Source organism: Lynx rufus, unplaced genomic scaffold (assembly GCF_022079265.1).
Source record: "Lynx rufus isolate CCGP_SWC_20201006 ecotype Redwood Valley unplaced genomic scaffold, mLynRuf1.p SCAF_4, whole genome shotgun sequence".
Classification (NCBI taxonomy): domain Eukaryota; kingdom Metazoa; phylum Chordata; class Mammalia; order Carnivora; family Felidae; genus Lynx; species Lynx rufus.
In genome coordinates this window covers 2,378,891-2,398,405 of record NW_025814856.1, presented here as the reverse complement: position 1 = coordinate 2,398,405, position 19,515 = coordinate 2,378,891, and the positions used below count along the sequence as shown (strand labels likewise).

General features: G+C 61.6%; 1 protein-coding gene across 5 annotated transcripts in view; it reads left to right on the top strand.

Annotated features, from left to right (window-relative positions):
• Positions 1-17,922, top strand: part of DPP9 (dipeptidyl peptidase 9) — a 42,273-nt gene extending 24,351 nt beyond the window's left edge. For 4 of the 5 annotated variants that reach the window (XM_047094500.1, XM_047094502.1, XM_047094501.1 and 1 more), the window contains 9 exons: positions 2,089-2,168; positions 5,142-5,294; positions 8,170-8,305; positions 9,860-10,005; positions 10,979-11,125; positions 11,866-12,018; positions 12,689-12,831; positions 14,132-14,243; positions 17,022-17,922. In XM_047094500.1, the coding sequence (XP_046950456.1) occupies positions 2,089-2,168; positions 5,142-5,294; positions 8,170-8,305; positions 9,860-10,005; positions 10,979-11,125; positions 11,866-12,018; positions 12,689-12,831; positions 14,132-14,243; positions 17,022-17,114 (1,163 nt within the window). In that variant the 3' untranslated portion in view covers positions 17,115-17,922. Of the gene's footprint in view, positions 1-2,088; positions 2,169-5,141; positions 5,295-8,169; positions 8,306-9,859; positions 10,006-10,978; positions 11,126-11,865; positions 12,019-12,139; positions 12,275-12,688; positions 12,832-14,131; positions 14,244-17,021 lie in introns of those variants that run through there. The other variant, XM_047094503.1, reaches the window with a different exon arrangement.
• Positions 17,923-19,515: the final 1,593 nt, after the last annotated feature.

Sequence of the window (19,515 nt, the reverse complement as noted above, 5' to 3'; positions counted from 1 at the left end):
GGATGGGTCAGGGCAGCAGGCTGGGCCAACCCAGGCGGATTCGATTCTGGATGCACTTTGACCTCTGAGTCAGCAGTCTGCCAGTGGATTGGATGTAGGGTCTGAGAGAGAAACCGGAAGGTTTTTGGAGTGTCAGTGTGAGACAGAAAGAGTGTGGGAGGGACAGATTTAGGAGAGAAACGTCCAGTTGGGGTTTGGATGTGTTCACGTCAGTGCCCGGGAGTGGACATGCTGTGTGGGCAGGTCTGCGTGCCTGGAGTCCCAGGGAGCAGAAGGATACCCGCAGCAGGTATGCGGGGGTCCTCACGCAGATGGCATCTCGGCCCTGGGACGGGGTGGGGAAGCAGCGTGGGCTGAGAGCCAGCCGGAGCCCCTCCGGCACCCCACCCCCGGCCACTGCGGACGCTGGGCCGGGTGGTCCTCAGCGGGGACGTCGTAGGCTCTCTTGGGGGCTGAGCGGCATCCCTGACCACCCCCCCCGCCCACTCAGTGCCAGGAGCCCCCCTCGTGATGGCCCCAGACGTCCCCGACGTCGCCCAGTGTCCCCCAGTGTAGAGTCAGCTCCCGCACAGGGAATGGAGGCCTGAGAGTGTGTGGTGTCCAGGGAGCCCCGCCCGAGCGTCAGGAACAGGCGAAGCCTCGAACTGATGGGCCTCGAGTAAGATGGCAACAGAGGAGTGACTGCTGTCTCGGGGACCTGTCACTGCTGTCACTCGGGGTGCAACACAGCACGGGCTGGCTAGGCCGTCCCGAAGGCGGGCTCCCTGTGGCTCTTGGGCTTTCCCGCCGTGTGTCCCTCTGACTTGGCCGCCACCACCTGATGTGAGCTCGGGAGCCTTCGCTTGGAACAGCCTCATTCCTGCCTGTGGTGGTCGCTGGGTGGAGCTCGTGGCAGGTGCCCCTCAGGGACCCCTTGCCTTTGCAGTGGGCACGCCAGCTCTCCCTCCCACCCCGTGTGGCCCGCCTGGTCCCCAGCTCGCGCTTACCATCGCGTGGCTCGTGCCTGCTAGGCGGCCGTTGGGTAGCCGAGAAGGCGAGACCTCGGTCACCTTGGACCAGAAGCCATGAGTTCTTGAAAGTTGCCATCGGGGCGCCTGGGGAAGAGGAGGGAAGGTCAGGAGCCTGGGGCGCCAGCCAGAAGCGGGATGCCGGCTGGGGCAGTGTGTGTCCAGGCCGCGCGAGGGGCCCTTCGCGGCAGAGGGTCCCGCGAGAGAGGGCCGAGCAGGTGTGGTGGGCAGCCCCTCCACTGAGAAGTGTGGCCTTGAACCCGGAAGGCTGAGAGGACGCGGCAGCCGGGCGGGCGGCGCACGGCCAGCCGTCAGCGGGTGCGCCGGGTCCTTCCCCAAGGGGCGGGGCTCCAACGGCGGCCACGAGAGGTTCCACTCCGCGCCCTGCACCCGCTCCCTGCAGGCCCGACGCCGGACGGGCTCCGGTAAGGATCTGAAGGAGCGAAAAGTCAGCCGTGTCCAGCCTCCGCGAGCGGGGACCGCGGGAGGAGCGTCCCTCCCTCCCAGATCCAGCTGTGACCAATCTCTGGGCCCAGATCTCGGCAGCAGGAGTCGATGTCTGCCGGGCCTCTGTCAGGCGGGCCCGGCATGAAACCGCCGTCACTCGTAAACCGTCTTAATAAATTTGTAACGCGAGCCTACTAGCATCCGTAGTTATTTACCTGATGGAAATTCAAAAGTGAGATCTACCAAAACAACAAAAACCCCAAAGGTCTGTCATAGGATCTCAGTTGAGCCTTTGCTCAGCCCAAGTGTTCTAATCAAGACCTCGTTCTCCAAAACCTAACACATTCTGAGAGGTCACCGGTTGAGAGTCCAGAAGTCGCTGGTTTGGCCCGTGCCGGGTTCTAAAATCGGTGCTTCCGGTAAAAACGCAGAGGTCTGGTTTCCCCCGGGAGGTGCCAGCACCCTGCACTGGCCCCGCACCTTACCGTGTCCCAGGCTTGGCTGGCTTGGCCTCGCCTCCCTTCTCCCTCCTGGCCCCGGCCGCCTGGGCTCCGGTGGAGTTTGGCCTCAGTGCCTTTGCGTCCCCTTCACGGCTTCCTGGGCCCCTTTCACCTCTTCCTCTCCTTACTTGCAGATGAATTTAAGTGCCCCATCAAGGAGGAGATCGCGCTGACTAGCGGCGAGTGGGAGGTTTTGGCAAGGCACGGCTCCAAGGTACCAGAATCTCTTTGCAACCCTCCCCGCCCGCCCTGCACGCACGCTTGTATACACACACGTGCACAGACACACGCGTGCGCACGCTTCAGCTGCCCTGCCGACCCCGTGTGCCTGTGGCTTCTCTCTTCCCTCCTGGCTGCGTCCTCCTCCTGCTCTGCTCCGCCCGGCTCCGTCCACGGCTCCCGCGGGCCCAGGGCCGCGGGGCTCCGCTTCCGGCCAGCCGGAGACAGCCCCGGTCCGGGAATCGGGGGCTGCTCTGTGCACATGTTGCATCCCGTTAGCCTTCCCCCGCTCCACGAGGCCACCTCTCCCTGGGAGAGCAGCTTATGGGACACTTGTCCTGCAGCTTCTGGCCATCCTAAGGACGTGGCAGGACTTGTCTCTGACCAAATCTTCACCTGGGTCCAGTTCTACAAAATTCCAAATATTATGGAGAAACCTCTTTTTTTTTAGTGTTTGTTTTACTGTTTTATTTTATTTTGGGGGGCGAGAGAGAGAGCGCGTGCGTGAGCACACAGAGGTGGGGGAGGGGCAGAGAGACAGGGAGACGCAGAATCCGAAGCAGGCTCCAGGCTCCGAGCCGTCAGCACAGAGCCCGACGCGGGGCTTGAACTCATGAACCGTGAGATCATGACCTGAGTCAAAGTCGGACGCTTAACTGACTGGGCCACCCAGGTGCCCCAGCTTTTACGTTTTATCTATTTTTAAGTTTTTTATAAGTTTATTTAGTTTGAGAGTGAGAGAGAGCAAGCAAGAGCGGGTTAGGGGCAGGGAGAGAGAGGGAGAGAATCCGAGGCCAGCTCCATGCCATCAGTGCAGAGCCCGACGCAGGGCTCGAACCCACGAACCGCGAGATCATGACCCGAGCCGAAGTCGGATGCTCAACCGACTGAGCCACCCGGGCCTCTCAGTGGAGAGAGCTCTTAATCAGACTTCCTGTGTCCCTTCTTCACACCAGCATAAGTGCCTCCTGGACCAAAAGCAGACGTGAGAGATGTTAGCACACGTGCGTGCCTCACAGGGCTGTCCGTGCAGCCGCAGTGGTTAGTGAGCACTTGAGTGAGCAAGCGAGGAGTGACGTGGATAGGTCCAGGTCCCTTAGACACGGGCGTTGATTAGAGCATGACCTCCCCCGCCCGCGGACCCCTCCACTGACTTGGAAGGACGCCCCTGTGGATTGTTGGAAGGAAGCCAGTGGGGACGCCACGTGGTACATGCGGTCCTGATTCTGTCAGGTTTCACACCCCGCTCTGACTTGCGAGGCGAGGTCGGCAGGTCGGGTGCCAGAAGGTTAAAGGCTGCCTCGTTGGCTCTGCTACGGCCGATGCACGCGAAGAGGGGCCTCCTGCCTCTCGGCGGCCGGGAGCGAACACTCAGTTCGCCGTCTGTGAAATGGGACCCTCAGAGAGCTCTGGTCTGCTCGCGTTTACAGCAGAGTCTCTGCCCCCAGCGGGGCGTCCCGAGCGCCGTGGGGCATCAGCAGCCTCCCCAGCCCCAGCCGCCCCAGGTGTGACAACCACAGAGGTCCCCGGACATCGCCGGATGTTCCCCCGAGGGGACTTGAGCCAGAAGCCCCCGGCGCAGCGTCTGGTGGACCCACCAGCCAGGATTCTCCCTTTCCTCTGCCGCTGGGGGCGTTACGGTGTTTGCTCACCTGGGTTTTTACCCAGAAATTAAAAAAACGCAAAAAAAAAAAAAAAAAAGCCGTGGCAACACTTGATGTTATTTTTAACTGAAGTATGGTTGACGACACAGCAGCGTTTAAGACTCACAAAGGGAAGAGAGGGCCTCTCGCGTCCCTTCCGGAGGGTCTGTGCCGCCCGTGCTGTTTGGGGACCTGGGAGGGTCCCGAGCGCCCCCTTCATGTGCCTCGTCTCACGTGGCCCTTGTGACAAAACCGGCGAATGACTGCAGGTGCCCGGGGGTTTTCCAACGATGCCCTGTGTTTCTAGAAAACGTGCATTTGTTTTGAAAGGATGGCGACAATGGATACGTCGTGTTTGTTGTGCGGACTGAACCGCTCCGAGTGACCCTGCGTTTGCGAATCCCCTCACTTGCCTCACCCCAGACTCTCCGTAACCTCTTTCCCTGGGAGGTGACCGGCCACGGTGGAAACCCCGGCAGATCTTTTCTGTTTGCACACGGCTCCACAGGACATCGTTTTAGGGGCTACACAGGGTGTTTTTTTGTTGCTTTTTGTTTGTTTTAGAAAATACGGTTTTACGTGGCCACGGAGCATTGTGCCATAATTTTGAAAGCGATCTGTACTCGGGGATGTTCGAGTCGTTGTCTTTTTTTAGTATTAAGAACACAGCAAAGCCCTCTGGAACAGTTCCCGGGAACATACTTGCTGCATCAGAGGACACACTTTTTTAAGGGTTTTGCCTCCGTGTTACCAGGTCGCGGGGTTGTTTCCTGCTTTCCCCGGAGGCCTCACCATGTTATCGTCACACTGGAGTCTGATGGGCGTTCACCCAGGAAGCGGGCGGGGGGGTGGGGACCCACTTCTTCACCCTGAGCACCTGGGTCCGAAGGGCGGGCTGACCCCTTGGGGGACCAGGCTTGGGGACTGGGGGGCCCTCAGGCAAGGCCAGCCCCTCCCTCAGCCCCTGTCCCAGGCCCTGTGCCCTCTGCTTCTGCGTCTCTGTCTGGGGTTGGCATTCCGACTTCAAGTCCTCCCAGAGGGCACCCGGCGAGCTTAGCGAGGTCGCTGTCCGCTCCTGCCCCACCAGGTCCGAGAGGCGCTTCTCTCCTAGAAAGCTCTTCTCCAGCTGGTGGGCTAAAGAAACTGGGGAGAGGGCGAGTCTCCCATCCCCGGAACTCTGGGCCCTCCCTGTGGGGGCAGGGAGAAGAGCCTGGGTCTCTCCGCCGGGCATCGGCCCCCTCCCCCAGCCACCGCGGGAGCAAAGGCCTGGGAAGTTCAGGGTCCGGCCTGGGGCTGCTTCACGAGGAGCCCCTGTGTCCCCACAGATCTGGGTCAACGAGGAGACGAAGCTGGTGTACTTCCAAGGTACGAAGGACACGCCCCTGGAGCACCACCTGTACGTGGTCAGCTATGAGTCGGCGGGCGAGATCGTGCGCCTCACCACACCCGGCTTCTCCCACAGCTGCTCCATGAGCCAGGTGGGCACTCCCCCGACGTGCCTGATGGCACCATTCTTGCCCCCCCGCCTTAGCCTGTGGGAACGTTCTAGAAAGTCAGCCAGGTGGGCACTCCCCCGACGTGGTTGATGGCACCATTCTTGCCCCCCCCCCGCCTTAGCCTTTGGGAACGTTCTAGAAAGTCAGCCAGGTGGGCACTCCCCCGACGTGGTTGATGGCACCATTCTTGCCCCCCCCCGCCTTAGCCTGTGGGAACGTTCTAGAAAGTCAGCCAGGTGGGCACTCCCCCGACGTGGTTGATGGCACCATTCTTGCCCCCCTCCTTTAGCCTGTGGGAACGTTCTAGAAAGTCAGCCAGGTGGGCACTCCCCCGACGTGGTTGATGGCACCATTCTTGCCCCCCTCCTTTAGCCTGTGGGAACGTTCTAGAAAGTCAGCCAGGTGGGCACTCCCCCGACGTGGTTGATGGCACCATTCTTGCCCCCCCGCCTTAGCCTGTGGGAACGTTCTAGAAAGTCAGCCAGGTGGGCACTCCCCCGACGTGGTTGATGGCACCATTCTTGCCCCCCTCCTTTAGCCTGTGGGAACGTTCTAGAAAGTCAGCCAGGTGGGCACTCCCCTGACGTGGTTGATGGCACCATTCTTGCCCCCCTCCTTTAGCCTGTGGGAACGTTCTAGAAAGTCAGCCAGGTGGGCACTCCCCCGACGTGGTTGATGGCACCATTCTTGCCCCCCCCCCCCGCCTTAGCCTGTGGGAACGTTCTAGAAAGTCAGCCAGGTGGGCACTCCCCCGACGTGGTTGATGGCACCATTCTTGCCCCCCTCCTTTAGCCTGTGGGAACGTTCTAGAAAGTCAGCCAGGTGGGCACTCCCCCGACGTGGTTGATGGCACCATTCTTGCCCCCCTCCTTTAGCCTGTGGGAACGTTCTAGAAAGTCAGCCAGGTGGGCACTCCCCCGACGTGGTTGATGGCACCATTCTTGCCCCCCCGCCTTAGCCTGTGGGAACGTTCTAGAAAGTCAGCCAGGTGGGCACTCCCCCGATGTGGTTGATGGCACCATTCTTGCCCCCCTCCTTTAGCCTGTGGGAACGTTCTAGAAAGTCAGCCAGGTGGGCACTCCCCCGACGTGGTTGATGGCACCATTCTTGCCCCCCTCCTTTAGCCTGTGGGAACGTTCTAGAAAGTCAGCCAGGTGGGCACTCCCCCGACGTGGTTGATGGCACCATTCTTGCCCCCCCGCCTTAGCCTGTGGGAACGTTCTAGAAAGTCAGCCAGGTGGGCACTCCCCCGATGTGGTTGATGGCACCATTCTTGCCCCCCTCCTTTAGCCTGTGGGAACGTTCTAGAAAGTCAGCCAGGTGGGCACTCCCCCGACGTGGTTGATGGCACCATTCTTGCCCCCCTCCTTTAGCCTGTGGGAACGTTCTAGAAAGTCAGCCAGGTGGGCACTCCCCCGACGTGGTTGATGGCACCATTCTTGCCCCCCTCCTTTAGCCTGTGGGAACGTTCTAGAAAGTCAGCCAGGTGGGCACTCCCCCGACGTGGTTGATGGCACCATTCTTGCCCCCCCCCCGCCTTAGCCTGTGGGAACGTTCTAGAAAGTCAGCCAGGTGGGCACTCCCCCGACGTGGTTGATGGCACCATTCTTGCCCCCCTCCTTTAGCCTGTGGGAACGTTCTAGAAAGTCAGCCAGGTGGGCACTCCCCCGACGTGGTTGATGGCACCATTCTTGCCCCCCCGCCTTAGCCTGTGGGAACGTTCTAGAAAGTCAGCCAGGTGGGCACTCCCCCGACGTGGTTGATGGCACCATTCTTGCCCCCCCGCCTTAGCCTGTGGGAACGTTCTAGAAAGTCAGCCAGGTGGGCACTCCCCCGACGTGGTTGATGGCACCATTCTTGCCCCCCTCCTTTAGCCTGTGGGAACGTTCTAGAAAGTCAGCCAGGTGGGCACTCCCCCGACGTGGTTGATGGCACCATTCGTGCCCCCCCGCCTTAGCCTGTGGGAACGTTCTAGAAAGTCAGCCAGGTGGGCACTCCCCCGACGTGGTTGATGGCACCATTCTTGCCCCCCCCGCCTTAGCCTGTGGGAACGTTCTAGAAAGTCAGCCAGGTGGGCACTCCCCCGACGTGGTTGATGGCACCATTCTTGCCCCCCCCCGCCTTAGCCTGTGGGAACGTTCTAGAAAGTCAGCCAGGTGGGCACTCCCCCGACGTGGTTGATGGCACCATTCTTGCCCCCCTCCTTTAGCCTGTGGGAACGTTCTAGAAAGTCAGCCAGGTGGGCACTCCCCCGACGTGCCTGATGGCACCATTCTTGCCCCCCCCCCCCGCCTTAGCCTGTGGGAACGTTCTAGAAAGTCAGCCAGGTGGGCACTCCCCCGACGTGGTTGATGGCACCATTCTTGCCCCCCTCCTTTAGCCTGTGGGAACGTTCTAGAAAGTCAGCCAGGTGGGCACTCCCCCGACATGCTAGATGGCAGCATTACTCCCCCACCCCCTTAGCCTGTGGGAACGTTCTAGAAAGTCAGGCCGTGAACGTGCACAGGGCTACTTCCAGTCCAGGGCAAGCGTTTGGTAGTTTGCCGGCGGTAGAGCCAGCGACGTGAGCACGCTCTGGCATTGGAAGGATCTGGGTGTGACCCTGGGTCCATCAGTTACCACGGTGGGGGAGGGAGGGCTGTGCCCTTGGCCAGAGGACCGATTCCTCTTGGCCTCAGTTTGCTTACCTGTCAAATGGGGGTGCCGGTAATAGCGCCCCTCTCGCGGGGGCAGAGGAGTTTGAAGCTTAAACAAGTGAGCACCCAGGGCAAAGACAGCAAATAGGTTGGTGGGTGACGGGGGGGGCGGGGAAGGACGCTGGTGTCGTGCGGTGCTCAGCGCCCCGTCCCGCCTACAGAACTTCGACATGTTCATCAGCCACTACAGCAGCGTGGGCACGCCGCCCTGCGTGCACGTCTATAAGCTGAGCGGCCCCGACGACGACCCTCTGCACAAGCAGCCCCGGTTCTGGGCCAGCATGATGGAGGCGGCCAGTGAGTAGCCCCACATCCCCGGGGACCTTGACCGAGGCCCCCACCCCCGCCAGGAGCCTTGGCTTGCCCATCTGTGAAATGGGATGCGACCCTCTCAAGTAACACCGATGAGAGGGGGCCGTCCCGGCAGCCTCGAGGCCACGAGGGGCCCAGGGCCTTGCCTGCTGGCCCCTCCCCGGAGCCCTGAGAGCTCTTCATTGGGCATTACCGGTGGCCCTGACTGTCCCGTGGGGCCTGCCACCTGGACAGCGTCTCATTTCTGTGCTGCAGTTAAGGACGACACAGCACAGGGCGCAGATTCCGCTCACGACCAGCTGCCACACACGGGCAGGCCCTGTGCGGGGCGTCCTCACCCGTGGGCAGCTGTCTCCGAGGGCACCTGCGCGGGGCACACGTCCCGAAGGCTTTGTGTGTGGTGGAGCCAGGGGCGGGGGCGCGAGCACGGCCTCGGGGGACACGAGGCATCTTGCCGGTTTGCCCGGGAGCCCGCAGGGTGGCCCCAGAGCCCAATGCTGGCTATGGAATCCTAGGCCAGGCGGTCAGGCTCCCTCAGATGTGTCCCTTCTCTATGAAATGGCACGATGGCAGGCGGTCCCTAGGAAGAAGGCCTTAATATTCCGTACCTCGCCTGGCACACGGGAATCACTCGCTAAAAAAGACACCCTTGCCTGACCCCAGAGCTGCCGTCTGCTAGATTTCCAGAACATTCTAGGTAATGAGAATCCCTGGTGTTTGTGGGCTGGAAAGCATCTTGTTACATCGTCACGCTCTGGGACCAGCTCGGTCCGTGACGCGCCCCACATCACCACGGACGTGACAGAGCAGGGACTCTGGTCCCAGTTTCACCGACGGGGACACCCAGGGGAGGATGGGTCCTACCGGGACACACGGCACAGCAGTGGGGACAGCAGTGGGAAGTCAGGTGTCCCGGCCCCGGGCTTGCAGGCGGGTGGACCGAGGCACCATGTCCCGAAACTCCCGATCTTGCCACGTTTGCAGACCGTCTCTATGAGAAGTCGGCACTCACTTAGGTACCACGTTAGGGCCGCAACAGCAAAGCTGTGTAGTTAAGACACGGAGACAAGAATACTTACCATCTGACCCTTTACACGGAGCAGTTGCCAACCCCCAACCTACCTTACAGTTGACTCGTTTTTCTTTTTAAATCGCCTTCCTCTATCTGCCACCTAAATAAACTTGCGAGATAAGCTTAAAAGATTTTGCCTCACTGTCATGATTGGAAAACCAGTGTTGCTTTGCAAAACCAAAGGTGAAAGTCAGAGAAGCAGACGATTAAAACTGGCTGCTACTCAGATCCCAGGGGTGGCGTTGACACCCCCACAGGAGGTCAGATGAGCGGGTGTCAGGGGGCTGTACCCCGGGCACACTCCCAGGACCAGAGTCCCCTCGGGCCCTCGGATTGTCATTTAAACTGTCAGGAAGTACAGAAGGCGCCCTCTGCAGCTGAGGGCCGGCCAGTGGAGCGTGGGTTTCGGCCAGAGTGCTTCGCGGGCGCCCCCGGCCCGAGGAGCCATAGCCGCTGTGTCTCTGCAGGCTGCCCCCCGGATTACGTGCCCCCCGAAATCTTCCATTTCCACACGCGGTCGGACGTGCGGCTCTACGGCATGATCTACAAGCCACACGCCGTGCAGCTGGGAAAGAAGCACCCCACTGTCCTCTTTGTATACGGAGGCCCCCAGGTGGGTGCCAGCCCCGCTCCCCACACCCCCCCTCCTTCGTGCCGGGACCTGGGCACCAGCCAGGCCGAAGAAGGGTTAGTGCACGGAGGCCCCGTCCCCAGTGGCCACACGGGATCCTTGGGTCTCTGCACACCCCACCCTCCCATGCAGCCCCCTGCCCCTTCCGCTTGCTGATGTTCCCTTGTCCCTCTGGGAAGCCCCGCTAACACCCATGTGTCCTTCTGGCCCACCTGCCCAGCAGTGACCCCCTCTCACCCCTGGTCACCAGCTCGGGGACAGAGGTGGCCCTGGGCCCAGTTCTCCAACAAGGGGACAAGACAGGCCCAGGTGGCCGGGTTGGAATTGGGGTCCATCTAAGACAGCAGTTCTCACCCGGGGGTGTTCCGTCCCCCAGGGGATATTTGGCGATGTCTAGGGACGTTTGTAGTCATCACAGCTGGGGGTGGGGGCCCAGGTCAGTCAACACCCTGCGGCCCCTGACATGGCCCCCCGTGACGGAGACCGATAAGGCTCCGGACGTCAGTAGGGCCAAAACGAGGAACTGGATGAAGTCAAGTGACTCAGGGAACACGGCTGTCTGGCACGACAGCTCTCGTCTGTTTTCTTAGAGGGAACTGCGGGGTAGAAAGAGGGCAGACTGTGGCTCAAGAAATCGGGGAGTAATTCCAGGGAAGGCCAGCGGCAGAGGCCCTGGCCGAGGAGGGAGCCTGAGCGGGGCTTTCCCTTCTGTTTTCCTGAGCACGGGCTTGGGGCAGAGTGGGCCCGTCTGACCCGCTCCCCCGTGGCTAGAACCCCTCCAGGGCCGTCCGCAGCCTTCACGGCAAAGTACAGGAGCCTCGATGAGGCTGTGAGACCCCCCCGGCCCCGTCCCACCGGCCTCTGGCCCATCCGGCCCCTCCCGCTTGGTGTCACGCACTGGGTGCCCCTCCGCTTGTCCAAAGCTCCGTGGCCCCTCCTCGCCTTCCCCTCACAGGTGCAGCTGGTAAACAACTCCTTCAAAGGCATCAAGTATTTGCGGCTCAACACGCTGGCATCCCTGGGCTATGCCGTGGTCGTGATCGATGGCAGGGGCTCGTGTCAGCGGGGGCTTCGGTTCGAAGGAGCCCTGAAAAACCAAATGGTAACGTCTCTTCGCGGTCTCTCCGGGCCTTTCTGCGTGGTGAGGGGAGCCCCTCCCTGAGGGCGGGCCTGGCTGGGATGCCCGGAATGAGCAGGGCAGCCTTTTGGAGCCGAGGAAGATGTCCGCTTTGGTGCTCTCCTTTGAGCGGCACCCCACGGGAGCCAGGTGTGCGCACATCCCGCCTGGTGCCCGAGGCCCAGATGAGCCAGACACGTCAGCATAGGCCCCATCGGCAGGACGTCCCAAGGGCTGGACCAGCCGGGGGCTGGTGGCTGTAGGAGCGGTACTGATGGTGACGGCGGCGGTGGTGGTGATGGGGATGGAGAGGATGGGGATGATGATGGGAATGATGGCGGTGGTGATGGGGATGGAGATGACGAAGGTGATGTTCACTGAGCCCTTAGCAGGTGGCAGCCTCTGAGTGCAGGACACTCAGCGTCCCGTTTCCTCTTTGTGCCCACTGTGAAATGGGCCCTATCACGCCGACATCCTGTTTTAGGGATTAGGAGACAGAGGCCCAGAGAACGGATGTGACTTTCTCAGAGCCAGCCAGGCAGAGGCAGGGCAGGGCTGGCGCCGGGCCCGTCTGGCCGCCACCCCAGAGAGCGGGGTTCGAACAGGGTCTGGAGAGAGGGGTAGCTTCCAGAGACCCGTTTCTGGTCCACAAGGGACGGAGGCGGGACGGCAGGGGCGCACGTGCGGGAGGAGTCGTCTGAGAGGTGCCCGGCCTCATCCCTCAGGGCCAGGTGGAGATCGAGGACCAGGTCGAGGGCTTGCAGTTCGTGGCCGAGAAGTACGGCTTCGTCGACCTGAGCCGGGTTGCCATCCACGGGTGGTCGTACGGAGGCTTCCTCTCGCTCATGGGGCTGATCCATAAGCCCCAAGTGTTCAAGGTGGGTGCCGCACCGTCCCCCCCTCCCCGTTTGCTGGCACCCTCCCGTGCCCCTCGGAACCCGCCCCCCCTGGAGAGGCATCTCGGCAGGGGCCTTGCCACGTGGCTGTTTCTCCCCGCAGCAGCCCCGTGGGGCCGAGCCCCCCTCCTCATTGCCCGCCACTGCTGACCCCAGGATGGCATCCGGCTGCACAAAACCCCACCAGCAGCTCTCTGTGGGAGGCTGAGCCCGGGACCCCGGCCTCGGATGGGCAGAGGTGGGGCATGGTGTGAAGAGCGTCGGGGGAGGGGCCCCCAGGCCGGCGGCGCTGACAGGGCACCGCGGGGCGGCGATGAGGAGGAGGAGGAGGCAGGAAGGCGGTGGGACCGGGGAGGGGCCGATCCCGGCCTGAACGTACTCGTTCAGCTCACCCGCCCTCCCTCGACGGCGCTCGATCCATGATCCACAGGGGCGCACGGTCTGAGGGCCCCCCCCACCAGTCCCCCCGTGCATGCCCGTTCCTCACGTCCTTCGGGGGAGGCCCCGGGACAGCCGGCAGGCGAGCGAGGGCTCCCAAGACCTGACCTGTGCGTGTGTGTGTGTCTCCTCTCCTCTCTCTCTCTTCTCTCCCTCTCCCTCCCCCCGCCCCTCTCTGTCTCTCCAACCCCACTCTGTCCACTGTGGCCCTCAGGTGGCCATCGCGGGCGCCCCGGTCACAGTCTGGATGGCCTACGACACCGGCTACACTGAGCGCTACATGGACGTCCCGGAGAACAACCAGCTCGGCTACGAGGCGGGTTCTGTGGCTCTGCACGTGGAGAAGCTGCCCAATGAGTAAGGCCCCGCCCGCTCCAGCCTTCTGGGTCACCAAGCACCCCCCTCTCCCCCCGCTTTCTCTCCCACCACCCCTCCCCGGCCCCTGCCGTTTCTGTGTCCGGGAGGCCGCCCCAGGCCGGTCCTCCACGAAGCTGGGTGTCCACGGTGCCTCCCGCCCCCTTGAGGGCCTCCCTGCTTGCTGCCTACCGAGGCAGGTGGGCACCCGGGTGCTCTTGGAGGGAGGAGGCCTCGGCCCTACCCTCAGAATGATGGAAAGAAGGCCCTAGAGTCCCACTGCCTTGCACACGCGGGCCTCCCTCCTTCCCCAAGCACGTGTCCCGCTGTGGGGCCGTCGGTCGGTCTTGAACCTGATCGGTCTCTGTTCTGTGGGACTTGACGTGCGGTGGTTCAGGACACAAGTCCACGTGGTTGTAACATCCAGGTCCGTGGGACCGGCTTAGATGCACCGAGTCACGCTTTGCTGGTGGCCTTTCTCTGAAGGAAGGAACTGTGTCGCCACCTTCTGGTGTGGCTCTGTCTGGTGAACGGCTGCCCTGGGCCCACGCCTTAGTGCCCGGCACTCCAAGCAGGCTGACCCCACCTGGGCCCCCTGTCCCGGTGAGGCTGCTCTCCTCGGTCTGGAGTGTGGTCCGGGGGACCCTGGGGACAGCCAAGCTGGAACCCCAGTGCTCTGGGCCTGTGCCGCCCAGTACGGAAGCCAGGAGCCGCATGTGGCCACTGAATCTAAGCTCGCGTTTGTCCACAGCCACCGAACGAATAACTCCATCGAGGCAGATTGGTGGTTGTGGGAGGCCGGGTTGGGGGGGGGGGGGCTTTGCCAGAACTGGATGCAGTTGGCCGTCACACAACGCTGGGAATGCGCCAAATGCCCCTGAATCGTTCAGTTTAAAATGAGGTATTTTTAGGTTATGTGAACTTCACTTCAATAAGTTAGTTTTTAAAATCCACTTAAAAAAACAAGCCAACAAACGACTGTTCCTTGGCCACTCTTGCCACATTTTAAGTGCTCGGGAGCCACATGTGGTGATGACTGTGATAACCGCCTTCGGTAGGGCAGGTCTAGAACATTCCATCGTCCCACAGCGCCGTGGGGCAGCACTGCTCTAAAAACTTCCCCGTAGCTCAGGGCATTCCACACGGAGAGCCCACACACCCGCGCCCCTCCTTGCCTGGAAGGAGGCGAGGGAGTCTCCAGACCCACCTGTGCCCCCCGGTGCCCTCGCGCTCTCCTGGCCGCCCCTGGGGCCGAGTGTGTGAAGAGGGTCCCACCAGACCCTCACTCAGCCTTGTCTTCCAGGCCCAACCGCCTGCTGATCCTGCACGGCTTCCTGGATGAGAACGTGCACTTTTTCCACACAAACTTCCTCGTCTCCCAGCTGATCCGAGCCGGAAAACCTTACCAGCTCCAGGTGGGTGGCCCCTCCCCCCAAATGGCCTCCCCCAACCTTCCCCAGGCCCCGTGTCCCCCGCGTCCATTCAGCGGTCACTCCTGATCACTGATGGTGCCCGGGGCCACGCTGCCCTCAGTGCCGGGCACGCCGAGGGGACAGGCCAGACCCACCCCAGCCCAGCCTGGTGGAGAGAGGCCGGTGTTCTGAAAATCCTCGCTCACACTCCATTTTATCTGGAACCGAGAAACGGTACAGGGTGCTGAAAGCATCTGTGTGTGACTGGGCTCAGAGAAGCGCTCCCCCAGGAGGGGACGTTTGAGGGTGCTAGAGGGTAGGGATGGGATTCAGCCTGGGGGGGCGGTGGGGGCGGTGGGCAGACACCAGGCTCAGGACGCTGTCAGAGACAGCAGCGCGGGGCGAAAGACCAGGGTGGATGGAGGGAGCAGGAGAGGAGTTGGGGCCGAGGCGGGGCAGAGGGCGGCCCCTCTGGCGAAGGGTGGGGTTTGGGGCAGCAGGCTTCCGCGGCTTATAAGGGGCCGGGGGGGGGGGGGGGGGGGGGGGGGGGGTTGGAGGTGAGGGGCGGGGCTTCAGTGGTGGAGGCGGGGCCTCGGCTGGATTTTGATCAAAGGGTGAGGAGAGGTGTCAGCCAGCTTCCGGAGTGACCAGCCTCTGGCTGCCTTGTGGACAGGGGCCCATGGGAACCAGAGGGACGTGAGCCATAGCCCGTTGTCCCAGCAGGAAAGGGGCCGGCTGAGCGAGTGGGAGGCCTGGTAGACTCAGGAGGAGTTGGGGAGGTGAGAGGGACAGATTTTATCACAGGCTGCCACCCCCAGATGCCTCCACGCGCCCTGTCCTCGGGGAGTGCCGTGTTGCCAGTTCAACAGATGGGGAAACTGAGGGCCACAGGGCAGGGGGGACGGGCCATAGGGACCTGTGGCTGGGCATGCCTTTCCAGACAGGGCCGGAGGGCAGGCAGAGCTCACTCTTGGGAGGCCCCCCCAGCCGCGCACACGCCTCACAAACAGACCAGAGGCAGCTGCACATCAGGGTGAGGCAGGGCCAGGATGAAACCTCAACTGTCTTTTTTTTTTTTTTTTTTTTTTTGAGAGAGAGAGAGCGAGCACACACACGTACACACAAGCAGGGAAGGGATGGGGGAGAGAGAGAATCTCAAGCAGGCTTCACCGTCAGCGAGGAACCCGGTGCGGGGCTTGATCTCACGACTGGGAAATCATGACCCAAGTGGAAATCAAAGGTGGACGCTTAACTGACTGAGCCGCCCAGGTGCCCCCTCACACATCCTTTTTGAGCATGACACCCTGAGCCGGGTGGCTGGGATGGCTTCCGTGTGTGGCCGTAGGTGAGGCTTCGAGGGCCAAATGGGTTCTCTCGGGAGAGCGTTGAGCACACAGGTGGGCCCGTAGTCCTGTACCCCTGCCTCCCCGGGAGAAGCTGGAGGCGAGCTGAGACACTCCACTGGGGATGGGAGCCTGGCAGCTTGTGAAGGAGGTGGAAAGCACCCCCCTTTTGTTTCACAGTTGGCTGGGAGCCTGGTGGGGCCCTCCTTGTTCACACATCACACTTGTCCCAGGCCAGGCCCGGGGCACAGCGGGGAATGCACAGACCCCTCTCCCTGCCCTCACAGCCAAGAGGAGGAAGAAGTGACCAGGCAGCCAGGACCCAGGCTGGTGTGAAGGGTCTGTCACAGGCAGTGCTGGTGCCCAAAGTGTGGAAGGAGTGAGGCCTGGGAGGACGTAGGGGCAACGGGACTGGGGAGGCAGGTCTTGATGTCAGGCTGGCAGGTCCTTGCGGAGCTCTGAGCTGGGGACAGTATGATCAGAGTCGGGCTTCATCCAGGGATGGATTAAAGAAGGCAAGGGAGGAGGAGGGGAGACCCCTGGGCACTTGGACATATTCTAGGGTAGTGAGCTGGGGCAGTGGCCATGGGCCTGGAGAGGAAAGAATAGTTCGGTTCACAAACCTGCCTTGCCGGCAGGAAGACATGAGGAACAGGCCCCCGGCCCTGACACCAGCCAGCCCTGTCCCACTTGAGACCAGGGTTGGGTACTTTGGGAAAGTCTGGAGCAGGTTTCAAAGCTGTCCCATGAATCCCCATGGTCTGAGGCCTGTTCGAGTGCCAGGGCCCTCATTTCGTGGTCAGAAGCAAGGCCCGAAGGCCTGTCGCCGTCCACCCTAGGGCCTGGATGTCAGCTCCACCACGTCTCAAGGACCGGGTGATTCCTTAGGTGTGGCCCTTGGCACCAACATGTCACTGCCCCCTGTGGGGATAATGCCCCCTCGGGTGGTAAGACAAGGCCTGGGGCGGGACGCTTGTCCTGGGGGCCTCGGCACGTGCAGTCCTAATGTGGCCTTCCGGTGAAGTCGAAGTGGCCCCAGTGGACAGCAGCAAGTGTCCCTGAGACCTGCTGCAGCGCCCGTCTGTGTCCCCAGGTTTGGGGGGCAGCTCCTAGCTTGGGGGCAGATGCTCGGCGGGTGGAGCCTGGAGCTTGGCGAGCCCTTGAAAGGACCTGCAAAGAAAGGCCCGAGTTCTTCTTCCGGTTTATTTTGGGGGTGGGGCTGCCATCAGGGAGCTCGGCAGGGGCCCAGGGTTGCACAGCACGTGGGTGGCGGAGGGGGGTTGGAACCCAGGTCCGCGAGCCCAGCGTACCTGCTCTTTCGTCTCCACGACCCCCCAGGAGCCCAGGGCCGGAGCGGGGAACCCAGGATGCCGGCGTGGGTCAGCACCTGGGGCAGAGTCCCTCCGTGCCACCAGCCCTGCCTCCTCTGTCCCCCCAGATCTACCCCAACGAGAGACACAGCATCCGCTGCCCCGAGTCCGGCGAGCACTATGAAGTCACGCTGCTGCACTTTCTACAGGAGTACCTCTGAGCCCCGCGCCCCGGGGCCTGCACATTCAGAGCACAAGTGGCTTCGCCGCCGCCGCCGCCGCCTCCGCCGCCGCCGCCTCCGCCGCCACCGCAGGGGGAGCGGGCGGGAGGGGCCGAGTGGCCCCCGAAGGCCCCTCCACCCGGCGCCTCCTCCCGCCGCCCCCGCTGGCCAGCCCCGCCCCGGGGCCTCCGCCTTCGCCGCCCCCGCGCCTTTTATCATTGTTTTAATGCTCCTGGCCGTTTTGCCTGCTGCTTCTCGGTGGCCAGGACGGCGAGATGAGGCCCGCGTCGCAGAGGCGCGTCCTCAAGCCATCCCCTCCTCTCCACGCTGTCCGGGAGCCCCGACTCCGCTGGGCACGGGGCGGGGGGTGTGAGGGGGGGCGGAGACCCTGGGGGGACCGGGCCTCCGTCGCGGGGCCTCCCCACCCGGTCCCCGGCCCCGTCCCGCAGCGCGCCGGCCGCCACCGAAGCATGCGACTGCCTTGCCCTCCAGCCCCGCCCACCTCATGTCGCGTTCTGTTGGGGGGGGGGGGGGCCGCTTCTGACGACTATTTAAGAGACCGAGCAGAGCAGAGGGTGCCTAAACCGGGGATGGGGTCCGCCGCCAGCCCCGGGCGGGCTCCCGTCCTCTCCCGGCCCGGAGCGGGGAGCCTCCTGCCCGGCTCTGAAGCGCGCGCAGACCGGGGGCTCCGGGCTTGGGACGGAGCCGTCCCCGCCTCAGGGTTCGCCTTCCCCCTCCCCTCCCCTCCCCGCCAAGACTCCTGCCGGGGGCGGGCGAAAAGGAAAACAAAAGAAGCAAAAAAACAAAAACGACACACACAAACGAAAACCCCCACCGGAAACGAACCACCTCTACATATTATGGAAAGAAAATATTTTTGTCGATTCTTATTCTTTTATAATTATGCGTGTAAGAAGTAGACTCATTAAACAATTCCGGACGGAAGCGCTGCCACCTGCCTAAGGTTCCTTCCCAGCCCCGGGGCCGCTGATGGCTGTGCCTCTGCCTGGGCGGGTCCCGGGAGGCGACGGAGCCGCGAGCTGCCCGGGCTGGAGGGTGCCCCGCCCCCATCAGACTGGTCCCGTCGAGGACAGCCGCGGGGTCCTGATGCAGCCACTGCAAGTCGCCTAGGGACCCAGCCCAGGAGGTCACGGCCGGCCTGGTGCAGCCCACAGGCTTCCTCAGGGCCACAGCGTAAGCCAAGGTGCAAGTCCTTCTGGCGGTCACTCTGCCCTGGCCTGGCCGCCTTCACTTCCTTTGGTGCCTGTGTGTGTCCAGAGGCTTGACTCCGCGGTTGGGGCATCGGGAAATGCCGACCAAGGAGGGCAGGCCGTTCCCCTCTCCCGTCTGACCCAGCAGCCCTGACCCAGGGAGACCGGAGACTGCCTGGGCAGGTGGCACTCTGGTACATGAGTTCCTAACAGCAGGATGACCTCTCCTTGCGCCTTCACCCTCTCCATACTTCGGGAAGCCCCGCTTTTATTTTTAATGGCTTAAAAAAATATAATAAAACTTGAGTGCAAAAGCATATATAGAGGAAAGATGCCTTCGCTCCAGACAGGGAATCACATCCCAGTCTCTATTTTTTAATACCTGTATTCTATTCCTGCTTATGAATGTGCCATAATTTATTTTGCCAGGCACCTATCAAGGGATAAACAGGTTATTTGGGGCTTTTTGAGTCCGCCTAAATCAGGGGTCAACAGACTTCCTCTGTAAAAGGCCAGAGAGTAAATATTTTCGGCTTTGCAGGCCAGACCGGTACAACCACTCTGCTCTCCTGGCCCCAGAGCAGCCACAGACAATATGTAAATGTGTGGGTTTGGCTGCGTGCCAATAAAACCTTCTTTAAGAAACCAGGCAGCTGACCAAATTTAACCCCCAGGCTGTGGTTGGCCAGCCCCCAGTATAAGTGATAACTGTTAACAGTCTTGTACGTACTTTGGGCATATGTTTGAGTTTATAGGGGTAACTTCCTAGAACTATCCAAAGGCATATTCGATTTTAGTTTCGAGTATTGCCGAATTGCCTTCCAAAGAGAACACCTCAATGTAAACTTTTCCAATAAGGGTGAAGTACGCCCGTGTCTCCCATTTCTTCACCAGAACCACCTGTTATCAATTATTTTTTTTATCTTTGCCCGTGAGGTGTGGCATCTCACTGTAATTTTATCTGCGGCAATATTTTCATGTTTTAAGATACTTGTTTACTAGTGACCATTTGCCCACCTTTCTTTTGATCTATTGGCCTCAACGATTTGTGGACACTCTTTATATGTGAAGGAAATCAGTCCCTTGTCATCCATGTTGCAAACTGAACTGTGTTGTCGATCTCCGTGTGTTTTGCGGATAGGAAGCTCAGCCAGTGAATGTTCTAAAAAACCAGTCCTGGGAATAAGTAG